Below are 15240 nucleotides of genomic sequence, written 5' to 3' on the forward strand. Positions count from 1 at the left end.
TGTTTTTCCACTTCTTTGTGTCTTCCTCAATTTCTTTCATAAGTGTTCTACAGTTTTCAGAGTACAGATCTTTTATTTCTTTGGTTAGATTTACTCCTAGATATCTTGTGGGTTTTGGTACAACTGTAAATGGGATCGATTCCTTGATTTTTCCTTCTGCTGCTGCATTATTGGTATACAGAGGACAAGAGATTTCTGTTGATTTTATATCCTGCAACTTTGTTGAATTCATGTATCAGTTCTAGCAAATCTTTTGGTGGAGTCTTTCAGGCTTTCTACATAGAATATCATGTCCTCTTCTGAGAAGAGTGAAAGTTTGACTTCTTCCTTGTTGATCGGCATGCCTTTTATTTCTTTTTGTTGTCTGATTATGGAGGCTAGGACTTCAGTATTATGTTGAACATCAGTGGAAAGAGCTGACATCCCTGCCGTGTTCCTGACCATACAGGAAAAGCTCTCCATTTTTTCCCACTGAGGATGATATTAGCTGTGGGTCTTTCATATATGGCCTTTACTCCCCCATTTTCTTTTTAAAATAGCTTTTTTACTATGTAAATGCTAATATGGGTAATTTAATATTAACTACTTTTTTCTTTCACACTATTTCCTTAAAAAATATTTTCCAAAACTGAATCACTGGATCAAAGCATATGTGTAACTTGAGAGCTCTCAATAACATATACAAACTAAATATATATATATATATATATATATATGTATATATATATATATGTATATGTGTATACACACACACACAAAATACATATATTAAACTGCTCTTGAGATAACAAAGTGGTCTAATGGAGAAACGCACAGGCAAAGAGAGAAATGACAACATGTAGTGCCTCCTCTGAGCAAACAGGCCAGTACTGCCAAGGAATACAGGGGCAAAGAGAAATGGGAACAAGGAAGAAAATGAAGCTGGACAGATATGCCTGAATCACATCGAAGAGGGCCATGAGGAGTTTGTATTTTGTCTCGGATAAGGGAAGGGAAAGAACTTTGAGAAGGAGAACTTTGCCTCTTTAAAAATGGAAGGAGAATCAAGAAGGTGGTTAGGAGGCCAGCAGGAGGGATCAGGAGAGAGATACTGTGCCGCTAAACTAGGGCAGTGGGGGAGAGAACAGAGAAGCCCATACAGACAGGAGGCCCCCAAGAGGCTGACATCATGACTGGTTCTGTGTGGTGTGGCTGAGAAGGTGGAGTGGAGCGGGTAAAGCAAAGTGAAGAATCCATCATCACTTTCAGAATTTTATTTAAAACACTTGAAGGAAATTGCCTGCTAACTTATCTATTTCCTCCATTAGAGTGTAAATTCCCTTAAGGCAGGGCCCCATCTTATTCACTATTTCATCTTCCATGCCTGTCAGAGTGCTTAGCATGCTGTAGTTACTCAGTAAATTGTTAAATGAAATAAATGGGCAGATAATGCCATTTGCTAGGAGAGATAATAATAAAAGCAGCAGGTTTGGATTGAGAAGAAGTAAGTACAATTTTGAGCCATTTCAACTTCTAGCGTAGTACTTAGCAGACAGCAATTTCATTATAAAGAAGTCTTGAATAAAGGAATAAAAAATAAACACATGTACACTATTTTCTTTCTTGCTTCCTCACTATAATCCATCCATCCACCTGCAAGGCCTGGAGATTAGGAAATGATATGTTATGATTTAAAAGACTTAACCTGAGCTGCTGGCAAAGTACTAACCAAAGACACTGAAGGGTTCAGAACAAGTCTCCTCAAAATGGGTTTCTATGGCATATGGACTATTTTGAGCTAAAGGCAATCAAGGCCCTGTGAGCTAAAGAGAAATTCTGCCCCTCCATTAGCTACCTAAAAGAATCTAAATTGAGAGCCTTTCTCAGAGTAAGAGTTATTATCAGAGATAAATTTTATCTGAGTGACCCATCTGTATGGCAGGGCAAACACCTAAATACTAAACATTTGCTCTTCTTCTTGCCCTGTGAATTGCCCCCCTCCCCTCAGAAGCCCCAGGTCCTTCTATCCCATTCCTTAGCCCACGCCGGCAATATACACTTCATTTTACCTTTCTGTCTTTGATACTCTCATGTATATGTAGTTTTCAGACATATGAAATTAAATTTTTCTCCTGTTAATCTGATTCATGTCAATTTGATTCTTAGTCCAACCAGAAGAACCTCTGAAGTGCAGAACAAAATTTGTCCTAACAGTATGATATCTGGTGGTAAACCTGGACAAGCTGATAAGAAGTCACTCAAGTAGAAATGAATTTTCCTATGTCAAAGTTCATGAACATAATATTCTAATTTATCCTAACACTATGGTATCTGGTGCTAAGCGTGGATGAGCTGATAGGAAGTCGTTTGAGTAGAAATGAATTTTCCTTTGTCAAAGTTCATGAACATAATATTCTAATTTTTTTTTTAAGATATTTATTTATTTGTCAAAGAGAGAGAGAGAGCACAGGCAGAGTGGCAGGCAGAGTCAGAGGGAGAGGCAGGCTCCCTGCGGGGCAAGGAGCCCGATGTGGGACTCGATCCCAGGACGCTGGGATCATGACCTGAGCCGAAGGCAGCTGCTTAACCAACTGAGCCACCCAGGCGTCCCAATATTCTAATTTTTTAAAAGATTTATTTATTTTAGAGAGAGTGTGTGCTTGTCCGCATGCTGCAGGGGGGGGGGTGCAGAAGTTGTGGGGGGGGGGGGGGGCAAGAACCTCAAGCAGATTCACTGCTGAGCAGGGGCTCCCCATGCAGTGGCTCCATCTCATATGAGCTGAAATCAAGAATTGGATGCTTAATCTGCTGAGCCATCCAGGTGCCCCTATAACGTTCTAATTTTTTATTTTAATTTTGAAATATGTTATTTCAACAATGAATGTTAATATGTTAAAATATCCTTTCAAAATTACCCACAGAAACACAGGTTCAATTTAAATCCAAGATATAACCATTTCCATAATCTATGTTACTAATTTTCTTAGTTATGCTCAATTTTTACTTTATTTTGATTAAAGATTAGAAATACAATGTGACTTCTATGTGGGTTTTTTTTTCCCCTACAAGAAAACCATACCACATATTTCAGAGGCCTCCAGGACATGGCTGACAAAAGCTAAATCGACATTACCAAGAGAAGTGTACTGAAGAAAATATTGTGAATATAAATATACTCGCACATTCTCTTTATTCCTTATGTAGCTCATAGCCCCACAAAAATCATCAATGTCCTTTTGTATTATCCTTCAAGCATCCCCACTGCACAAAAGGCCTACATCTGGTTGTAAATACATCAGAAGAACTCCCAGGAGAATGCTTGGCCTGGCAGGAGAGCACACAGGGAGTGGGGGTGGGGTGAGCTTTGTGGAGCAGCTGTCCCAAAGAAGGGAATTGGAAGAGAATGCAAATCAGTTCTCTCCCAAGCTGTTGGCCTCAATTCAGGCAAGTAATTTGCTTCTGTAGGATTAACTCCCCCACCAAAAACTATCTAATCTTTCTATGTACAGATGCCACCAATATCTCTGTATGTCAATTAATTCTACTGAGGACATCATTTACATTGTAAAGATAACATAGAAAAATTGAATAAAGACAACAGAAAAATATATGTAAGAACTCAAAATAGATTATTTGTCCCTTTAAAAATGCTATAGACAAAATAAAAGGCTTTTTTATTTTTATTTTTTATTTTTTTTATTTTTAAAAATAAAGGCCAAAATAAAATAACTCAACGAGTATTTGTAAATGTTAAATTGAAGACACACACACACACAGGACCCTATCAACTCGGGTTTTGTGGGCAAAAGTTAAAAAAAAAAAAAAGAAAGGCAATATTCTGACACGACATACATATACAAACAATCTCTATATGAAAATGACTCTTCTCTTTAATTTTCCTATCTTGCCAAAATGCTGCTGAAAGAGCTTCTTGAGTGGTGGGGGGAGAACCCAGTTGTTTAAAAAATATGTATATCTATTGCGAAAGGACAGAAAGGGAAGAATCAAAGGCAAGAACAGCCTCCACTATCTGCCGGTGAAAACCACCAGGCAGGCAATTTCCAGTCTATGTATTCTTGCGTTCTTTTTCCTCTTAGTATCTTTTCCATACTCTCTTGTTTCCCAGAACCTGACAATACTCTAATGCCTTTTTCAGATTATTCAAAAAGCATATTTATTTTGAAAAGCTAAAATGTGGTGGAAAATCAGTCATTCCGAGTATTGAATTGTATTGATATTTATATAACCTAATATTGGTATTTTTTTTATTTATGGAAAGTACGATTTGGTCGATATTACCTTCTATATTTTATTACATGTGAGGAAAGACCAAACACAAAGCTGAACTTCCTCTGTCCTTCTAGCTTGAGTCTCTCCACGTAGGACAGTTGGGGAAAAATGACCTGATCAAATAAATGATTCTAAGGGAAGAGGTGCCAGGTCCTAGTGAGGTGGGGAACAAAGGCCAAAGGAAGTGTAGAAGAAATTAAACTTCCTTATAACTGCAGCCCACTGACAGATACTTGAAGTGGGTGGAACACAACATTCTTCCAGGAACTCCCAATCTTAAGGTTAATGTCTTTCTAGAGGGGAAAACAACCTTAGCTTGACAATAGCTAGGCTGCCAGTGTCCCAAGAGTCTTCTTTAGCATATGAAAATCCTTTTGGAAACTTCCCCCAACTCCATAGTATACAATCAGCTGCTCCTCACAATCTCAGGGTAGCCCTTTCTGCTTCCGGGTCCTGTCCCATACTATAAAAACACATTTTTGCACCGAAGAAGTCCCAAGAATGAATTCTTGAGGCTCCGTACCCCAACATTTCCACATCACTAGGAGAATGGACATGGCACAAGAGAGGAACAGAAGGAACTGTGCCATGGGAAAAGGGGTGCACAGAATCTGAAGAAAGGGCTGGAGCTGGAGTTGGCTCCTTCCTCTGCCTGCCTAGAACCTCCACCCTTCCTTCACATCTCTGTTCCCAGCTCCGCCCGTCTTTTCCCCATCAGCCCCCAACTGATCTAAGATGTTTCTACCCGTTCATTATAGAAGTTCATTATAGAAGTAGATGTTGGCCCAGAATGGCTCTGAGGGAGAGCCAAATGATGAACAGAAATAAAAATAAGGGTACCTAGCCTCGTTTGATATTCTGAGAACAGGGAACTAAAATACTGGTAATTTGAATGATGTGGAAAACAAGGCAGGAGAAAATTTATTAAATTTCCTTACCCATTGACAAGCCCTTAAAACAGCAGAGTGACATTCCTCTAGGGACTCAACCGCCTCTACCTTAACACTTTGCTAAGGGATAAGGGCAAAGGGCAATCATAGCCTGACCGACCTCCTACCCCCAACCAGGATCCTATAAGTCTACTCTAACAATTCCTTTGGAAACTTCCTTTATCTCCAGACCCTCTAAGATAGTGTTGACAATCATTCCCAAGCACACTGCCCACTGATATACAGCTAAAGGGTCTCACACAAAGGTTTTTTTACTGGTAATAAATAACCTTTTTCCCAACAATAGCTAGCCCCTCAAGGTCCTGGAAACCTTGCTTCCAAAACTCCTCAGAGACTTATACCATCCCTAACCTCCTCCCCAAATTGCAAGCATATAATGGACCACTCCTCACAGCCTGGTGGCAGCAGCTCTTTCTGCCCACGGGTCCTGTCCCCATGCTTTAATAAACCACCATTTTCTACCAAAGATGTCTCAAGAATTCTTTCTTGGTCATCGGCTCCAGACCTCACCCCACCGAATCTTATTTATATTCTAAGACTTCATCATGAACATGTCTTGAACAGGGGTGCAGGGAATATAGTCAGACTGCTTTTCTAAACATCTGCATATGCACATGTGGATGACTGACTTCAATGCAGCCCAGTCTGCTCTAAATTCAAATGATGGAGATTTCAAAAAGTATTACAATCAACAAAACTACTGGCATTTTGGTATATAAAAATAGCACCAAATACCAGAATAACCCAAACTGTGATTATCACTAAAGTAACTAAATGACTGCTTTCAATGGCTGGTGTACATTCTAACACAACATGAAAGTTTGGATGTCTGACATGAAAGCTCTGTCACTGCCACTCGTGCTTAACTCTGAATGTACATCAAAAATATTCCTGCCCACAATGATTCTGTGGGTTTGGGCCCAGATGTCAGTATTTTTACAAGTTTCTAAGGTGATTCTGACACATACTTCCAGTTAAGACAGAGTGACTGTATTAGAGGATGTTAAATATTATTCCACTCAACTCCCAAATAGTCCACTTAGTCACAGCAAAATATTAAGATCTCACACACAGAGCTGCTTTGCTTACAAATCCATTACTAATCTCATCATCTCCCTGGGTTAGTTTTATTTGATGAGTACCACAGTAGCACTAAAAAAAAAAAAAAAAAAAAAAAAAATTAAACTTCTCTTCTCACACCACCACAAGAAGTTATTTTAAACTAACACCTCAAAGGAGGATTTAAGAGGGAATCAACTGAGGGGTGAGCTGGGAACTAGCCGTTTACTTTGAAAGTAAAGCTATCAATCCACAGCGTGGAATAAGGAACAGGAAGGAGTGAAGTTAGGATAGAAAGGGGAAGCTAGATAAGCAGCAAATTCTTCCTAAAACACACCTTCATGGCACAGATTCACTATTTTTTTTATAATGATAACAACTCAACATGTATGCTTATGTTCAAATGTAAAGAAAAGCATTCCCTCACAGTATAATCTACTTTCATCATATATTTTACTATAATCTATGAAACTATTACTCAAACTAACACTAAAAATCAAAAGTTGATTATACTATTTGGATATAGTGGGCCAGTTTCTTTTTTTCTCTTTTTGGAGAGTGGAGGGGCAGAGACAGAATCTTAAGCAAGCTCCATGACCCTGAGATCATGACCTGAGCCAAAAATCAAGAGTTGGACACTAAACCTACTGAGCCACCCAGGCGCCCCACAATGGGTCAGTGCTCTTTTTTTTTTTTTTTAAATATATATATTTCTTTAATGTGACAGAGAGAGAGCACAAGTAGGCAGACCAGCAGGCAGCGAGAAGTGGGGGGAAGCGCCTCACTGAGCAGAGAGCCCGATGCAGGGCTTGATCCCAGGACCCTGAGATCATGACCTGAGCCAAAAGCAGAGGCTTAACCCACTGAGCCACCCAGGTGCCCCAGGCCAGTAGTCTTAACCTCAATTTATTTCCTTTGATTTTTCATCTGTGTATAATGAGAAACTTAAATTTATTAACATACCTTGGGTCAAGAAGACTCCTCAGAAATTTGAAAAGCAAAACCTGGTTCTGAATTAAAAAAACAATAAAAAATACAAATAAACATTAAAAAATCAAATTCTTCACACTATGCCAAACTAGAAAACCCCTTTATTTCTTTTTAAAGATTTATTTATTTATTTATTTGACAGACAGAGATCACAAGTAGGCAGAGAGGCAAGCAGAGAGACAGGGAGAAGCAGGCTCCCCATCGAGCAGAAAGCCTGACGCAGGACTCGACCCCAGGACCCTGGGATCATGACCTGAGCTGAAGGCAGAGGCTTTAACCCCCTGAGTCACACAGGCGCCCCTAGAAAACCCCTTTAAAGTACACAAATTTCCATTAAGTCTTCTGTACAGATCTAAGAAATTCTAAAGAGTCCTTGGGAGGTCATTTCCTCCCAGTAATTCAAATCACTGTCACACATCCTATTTTGAGTGCAGAAGAAACAAGTGCATTGTTAACTGCCCCTCCCTCAATGGCCCTCTACTAAGATACACCCCTTAGTGGTTCTCAGCAGGAGGACCCTGGGAATGGCAGGTGCTCTGAACTGCTGTGATAACAATGTGTTCTGGCCACACAGAGGGCTTCACACTGCCTCACCTGGTCCTCTTCTTGTGAGGATAGCCTATTGGGAGATCATCTAAGTAGGGGGGTAGTTTGAGGCCCAAACATCAAGCAGCACCAAAAAAGTTCATCAACTCCCCCAATGTAATCAACTACAGAAGAGACAACACACTGCAACATGTTAGCAGGTAATATGCCATAAAATCTGAGTTCTGTTTCTTCCACTTATTTGCTATGTGACTTGGTATAAACCACTGTCTCTCTTAGCAATTCAGTTTACTTATGTGAAAAAGAGAACAGCAATATCTTCTCTGCCTTCTGCACAGGGTAGAGGTGAGAATTAAATGAGATACACCTTAAAATACCCTATGAATATAAATAATGTTTTTAAGTTCTTAAGAAAGCTAAGCAAAATTTATAGCTTTGTTTTTCTTTTTTCTTTATTTTTGGATACATTCCAACTTTACCTGTACAAAGCATGGAACTCAAAACTGGAAAGGATTAATGTAATTTAGAAGGTGACATTTAGAATATATTTATCAGTCTTTGATTTTCTTTGACTTTCTATCTTTTCCCTGGTCTATCATTTTGTTTTATTTAATATGATCTTCCTTCTGGTTATAACTTAATATTCTGGCTTTTGTTTTCATTTTAAGAATTCTCAGAATGATTAGTCAGAAGCATATTTCTTGCCACCAAGAAAGGTACGTTATAAAATTTGTGTGGGATTCTCTCATATTCAGTAAATCTCTGAAATAAACACTTCATTTCCTTAAAAGAAATGTATATGACTCTACAACCACTCCACAAAAAGCTAGTTTAAAAAAAAATCCATGATACTTCAGCTTTTTTATATTTGTCTGATGAGTGACATTATATTCATTTACTTGTCTTCTCTGTCTCTAAGGATCTTGAGAGACTAAGGAAAATAGAAAATGCTGCACTGGGTAGGCTTACATTTTAAATGACAGTAACAGCACTAAAGATGAGGAGATTCATCAGAAACTGCCGACTTTTTTTAAAGAGAGGAGAGGTTCTGTGGACTGAGAGTAGTTTTAGCAGAAATGTCCCCCTGCCCTCATCATTAGAATGGACTGGCTGATTCTCACATACTTCCTCAGTATTCTGAGCAATGCTCTATCTTCATTCAAGTCCAACTATTCTGCAACTGTCTTTTGGCTTATCCGTCTTCTTCCTCGAGCACAGGGATACATGTATATGTTTTTTATATTCTTGGCACGAAACAGTGTTTCTGGTTCACAGCAAGGACGTAATATTTGAATCCATAGATGTGTCTTTATCTTGAGTTAAAGAACCTCATCAGGCTGGACAGCCAAGCCTGATGTCTGGGAGTCACTTTTAACCTCTCCCATCACCTACAACTTCATTTGAAGCCCTACATGTTTTACTTCACAAACACATCCTGAACCCATCCATATCACTGCCACTTAATCCCCAACCTCACCATCTTCTGCCAAGACCCTTCACCTTCTAACTGGCCTACATGGTCTCTGTTCTCCATATGCTTTCTTTGCAGGTCCACTCCCTACATGATAAAACTAATTTTCTATATAAAATGAATCTGATAATGTTTTTTGGTGGAAAACTTTAATAATTCTCTAGGTTATCTAGAAGATAAAATATAATTTCTTAGCACTACACATAAGATAGTTCAGTATCAGAATGCAAACTCTGGTTTCTAGGCCCTATACCTTTAACTCCTCCCTCATTCAGACCTTTTCTGGCTCACCTGAATGCTCCTCCCATCACTGCCCCCAGCATGTCAGGCTTCACAGACCTGGCCATTCTCTGGATATGCATGTTGTTTCATGCCTTCAAGTCTTTACATACACAGAATCCTCTATTTAGAAAGCTATTCTCAATTCTCTGACTGGAAAACTGGTGTCTATCACTCAAGACCCAGCCCAGGCATGTCTGGGAGCTCTTGCCAGCCTCAGACAGTCTCTCTCTCTCTCTCCTCTTGCTTCTATAACACTTTCTCCACGTGTCTGGTGTGGCACTTATAACCTTGCATGTTATGTAAGTGCTTCTTTCTTCCATAGGGAAAATTAAAGAAAAAGCTGCACTCTTATTTGCAAACCACAGCCTACCATCCTGTCGTACATGGGGAGGCCACAGTTAAGTGTTTAAATTAATAGATTCCATATCTTTGTCTCTCATGCCAGGTGCCCTCCACTCACTGCCTTGACTTTCCTCTTGCATAGTTATCCCCCCTCCTACAATTATGGGCACTTGAGGACTCTAGGTCATGCTTTATGTTGTCATTTTTCTGTTCCCTACCCCTACAACTTGTGGCCCCAACAACAGTGAGCAAAACACACTATCAGCACCGCAATAATAGTGACAAGTGGAATACTATGTTCACTAAATCACACTTCAAATTGAGCATCTCAATATTCAACATTAATATAACTGTATTCTAGTTAAGATTTTCCAAGAAAGGGGTGCCTGGGTGGGTCAGCGGTTTAGGCCTCTGCCTTCGGCTCAGATTGGGTGGGATCTCAGGGTCCTGGGATTGAGCCCCGCGTCGGGCTCTCTGTTTGGCATGGAGCCTGCTTCCTTCTCTCTCTGCCTGCCTCTCTGCCCACTTGTGATCTCTGTCTGTCAAATAAATAAATAAAATCTTAAAAAAAAAAAAAAGATTTTCCAAGAAAAATTCCAAATAGTCAGTATTAACCCAATTTGAGGATGACAAAAGTCTGAATAAATAATAAATAACATTAACCTCAAAGAGAATAGTGCTGTAGTTTCTATAGCAGAAAACAAAAAAAGAAAGGGGGGGTGGAATCTTCTATGGATTACTAATTCTAGATTAAGTACAGGGCATAGTTCTAAAAATGTTTTGGTGATGTTACTATTTATTATACATAAAGATGAACTCTTTCCAGATGCAGAGATCATCACACAACTGCTTCCAAATATATATACACACATACCATGTGTAGAAAATGCTTAAACGGCAACTATCTGTTGAGGAAATTACTACAAAGTTCTTAAGTGAATATGCAATAATTGTCTCTCCACTAGATGATTCTTCCCAATGTATTTTTGCAATATTTACCTGAAGTTTTTTAATGACTGTTTCAATCTGTTCAGAAAAGTGAATAGCAACCAGCTCTGCAGCTTTACAAGGCCTCAGGGATACAAGTTCCTAAAGTGAAAGGAAAAGATAAAATGATCTTTTATGTTAAGTTTAAATAGAATTTCCATAGATGTGAAGCATAATTACCTACTTCAGTATTTTCATGAGCTTCTACACTACACTTCAGAAGACCTCAATATAAGGTCCCAATTTAAAGGCACATTACAAGTGAACAAAATTAGAAATATGCCAGGTAAAACATTAGATTTTGATATAAAAGGTAATTCATGCTTAGAAAATGAAAGCACTAAAACTCTGGATTTAAGCCTTGATATCTACAGGATAAACAGAAGGAACAAGAGCTTTCCCAAATTTCCTGTCAGTGAATTTCACCCTTGAGCTTAAAGTAATAACTGAAGCAAAGAAAAAAAAAGGGGATAGTTGCAATTTTTGCAGCTAAGAATTTGAAAACTTTACTCCTAATGGCTGGTAGATTTTGAAATAAGGAGTGTCTTAAAACATTTTAAGGTTAAAAGTCTTAAATGAGACAAAGAAATTGACAACTATTTACCACTGTTAATAAGATCTATTTCTATTAAATTTAAGACTTCCAACCTGCCCTCTCCTTGAACTTTCCTAGACATTACTGATACTTATCTTCCTGAAACTCTCTTCTAACTTGGTTTCTGTGGCCTACTCTTCTAACCTTCCCACTGTATGTTTACATCGCAAAAATGCAAAGACCAACACCACATCAATGTGGCATATTCTCAATTAAAAATGAGACAAGTTATTGTGACTGCAACATTGATGATATATCTAATATTTCTGTGTAGTACCTGTTCTTTAATAATAGTGAGCAGACACAAGTAATTATAGTTTAGACTACTTTTATATAATACGTATCAAAATAGAGAAGGCACAACTAATGAACAACACAAATGAAAGGGGGATATTATTACCAATCTGAAGGTATTAAAAAGAAATTATTACGAATTTATATCAAGAACTTGAAAATTCAGACAAAATGGATAATAGTTCCTAGAAAAAATTGTTTAATAAACTGACTTAACAGGGGCGCTTGGGTGGCTCAGTGGTTTAAAGCCTCTGCCTTCAGCTCAGGTCATGATCCTAGGGTCCTGGGATCGAGCCCCACATTGGCCTCTCTGCTCAGCGGGGAGACTGCTTCCTCCTCTCTCTCTGCCTGTCTCTCTGCCTATCCATGATCTCTGTCTGTCAAATAAATAAATAAAATCTTAAAAATAAATAAATAAATAAATAAACTGACTTAACAATTAGAAAGACCTACGTTGATTTGTAATCACTAAGGAAATGAATGAATACTCAAAAATCATTCCATATGGAAAACTCCAGGCCCAAAGAGCTTCACCATTTAAGGAAGAAATAAGGCCAACATTAATTAACCTCTTACAGAGAACAGGAAACAAAACAAAACAAAACCAAAACTTCAGCTCATTTTATGAGACTAGCACATTTTTTGACACCTAAATTCAAGAGGACAAAAAAGGATAACTATAGATAAGTCTTAATCATAAACATTGATACAAATATCCTAAATAAAAACAAAGTCCAACAATATTTGAAAAGGATACTATCAGGATCAAGTTACATTTATCCACAGAATTCAAGGCTGGTTTCATACCAATAAGATTCACGATAACTATATACTAAGAAAGAAAAGATGAAAAAACTCATTTATGAAAAAACTGTTAATATACCAGAAACAGAAGCCTTCCATAAAAATCCTTATAATAAACGTACTTATGTTGGAAATAAAAATTAAAAACAAACCATTAACAATAGCACTGTTACCATAAAAATATAAAATTATAACAGTTAATCTAATGAAGAATAGAGACCTATTTTCTCTATAGAGAAAGTTGTAAACCTTTACAGAAGCTCTTGAATAAAGGCTTATAACCACAAGGTCATAGACTGGAAGACTCAATATGGTAAAGATGTCAATTAAATTTAAAATAACAGAGATTTAGTGCAATCCCTGTCACTATCATAAGGATAAAATAATTTTTTTTTTTGGTAGAACCTGACCAGTTAATAATAAAATATATTTAGAAGTACAGAAGGTTGACAGGCAGGGAGGATGGCAAAGTAAGAGGACCCTAAGCTTACCATTTCCTACCAATACAACTAGATAACACCTACACACCTATATTAGTGCAAATTACCCAGAAAATGACCTAAAGACTGGCAGAACAAACTCTCCACAGCTAAATATAGGGAAGAGACCCCAATGAAGCAGGTAGGAAAGGTAGAGACACACTAGGGAGCTAAATGGACTAACAGGACTGTCCACAGGAGGGATGGACACCTCAGGCACAGAGAGGGAAAACAGACTCTTGCATCAGGGAGCCTGCATGGGAAGATGAATCCCCATAACATGGCTTTGAAACCAAATCAGGAAAAGATATGCAAAAAATAAAGAACAAAGAATCCAATTATACCACAAAGCCAACAACAAAGGATGAAAGAAGAGAGCATGAGAGAAAGGAACAGAGGAAAATTACAAAAGCTTTAGTAACAAAATGGCAGTTAAGTACAGACCTATCAATAATTACTTTGAATGCAAAGGGATTAAATTCTTAGTAACAAAATGGCAGTTAAGTACAGACCTATCAATAATTACTTTGAATGCAAAGGGACTAAATGCTCCAATCAAAAGATACAGGGTGGTGCAGAGCCCAACACAGGGGTCGATCTCTGAACCTGAGACCATGGTCTGAGCCAAAATCAAGAGTCAAATGCTCAACTGACTGAGCCACCCAGGTGCCTCAAAATGAAAAACATTTTTTAAAAATCTAAAGAAACATGTTTTCTCTATATTGGAAAAACCACTGAAACTAGAGATTCTTTACCCGGAATCCACAGACCCAATCTAAGAATAGCTTTTAGGAGGTCTGTGGATCCTTGAGATTGTAAACAAAACTATGTAGCTTGTGTACATGCACAGTATATGAACAATATATGGATCCAAATCTTTCATTAGATTCTCACAGGAGTTCTATAATCCCTCAAGTGTTAAGAACCACTAATCTATGCACTGTGTCTACTGTCAGAAAATTCTGAGGACCTTTCCCTCTATACAATGAATTTATTCACATTACTGCAGCCATGGAAGTTCTTCAACAAAAAGCCTATGTATTTGTAATTGTAGCCTTAAGAAATACTATAAAGTTCAAGGTAAAAATATGTGAAGATGTGGGGAAAATAACCCGTAGAAGTAATTGTTGCGCAGTAAAAAATACTTCTTGTTTCTCCAGTATGAGTTTTCTGCTGCATGATTTGTTTACTCATTGATTAATTCATCACGAGGCACAGCTTCATTTTCAGGTATCTGGAGCCCATGTGCTCAAACCACTGCGTAATGCAGATGAAGTAAAATGAAGAAGAAGCCATAATGCAACTATGAAGACAAAGGGAATGATGAAAGGAAAAAGAACACAAAATGATTAAAGAAAAAAGATATAATGTATACAGAGAAAGATTTTCTTGGATTCTTCCCACATCTTGAAGATGTATTCAATTTTTTGTTAGCAGGAATAGGGTAACATTAAGTAACATGTATGTTCTCAATCCTACAGATGAAAAAAGCATAGCAATTACTTCAGACCACATACCTGGTGACTGACTGCCCCACCGTTCACACCACATGTTTCACGTAAGATGCTGTGCACATTTCCCATCTCTCTAAACTTTACGACCGTCAGGAACCCGAACAAAGAATTCACATCACAAGCAACGTTTCCTCAAAGTTTCTGAGCTCATCCTTTCTTATCAATTTCCTTATGTATAACAATTTTTTAAAGATACTGAATAATCAAAATGGATAAAAGACCTCAACGTGAGACAGGAATCCATCAGAATCCTGGAGGAAAACATAGGCAGTAGCCTCTTCGATATCAGCTACCCCAACTTCTTTCAAGATATGTCTCCAAAGGCAAAGGAAACAAAAGCGAAAATGAACTTCTGGGACTTCATCAAGATCAAAAGCTTCTGCACAGCAAAGAAATAGTCAACAAAACAAAGAGGCAACTCACGGAATGGGAGAAGATATTTGCAAATGACAGTACAGACAAAAGGTTGATATCCAGGATCTATAAAGAACTTCTCAAACTCAACACACACAAAACAGTCAAAAAATGGGCAGAAGACATGAACAGACACTTCTCCAATGAAGACATACAAATGGCTATCAGACACATGAAAAAATGTTCATCATCACTAGCATCAGGGAGATTCAAATTAAAACCACATTGAGATATCACCTTATAC

At 38.0% G+C, this 15240-nt stretch overlaps 1 protein-coding gene across 2 annotated transcripts in view; it reads right to left on the reverse strand.

Annotated features, from left to right (window-relative positions):
* VPS8 (VPS8 subunit of CORVET complex) overlaps window positions 1-15240 on the reverse strand; it is a 247030-nt gene that overhangs the window by 90310 nt on the left and 141480 nt on the right. For both annotated transcript variants that reach the window (XM_059391373.1, XM_059391372.1), the window contains exons 34-35: window positions 10909-10998; window positions 7242-7288 (exon numbers count right to left, since the gene is read on the reverse strand). In XM_059391373.1, coding sequence (XP_059247356.1) covers window positions 7242-7288; window positions 10909-10998 — 137 coding nt within the window. The remainder of the gene's footprint in view (window positions 1-7241; window positions 7289-10908; window positions 10999-15240) is intronic.

Source organism: Mustela nigripes, chromosome 2, assembly GCF_022355385.1.
Source record: "Mustela nigripes isolate SB6536 chromosome 2, MUSNIG.SB6536, whole genome shotgun sequence".
Taxonomy (NCBI): Eukaryota; Metazoa; Chordata; class Mammalia; order Carnivora; family Mustelidae; genus Mustela; species Mustela nigripes.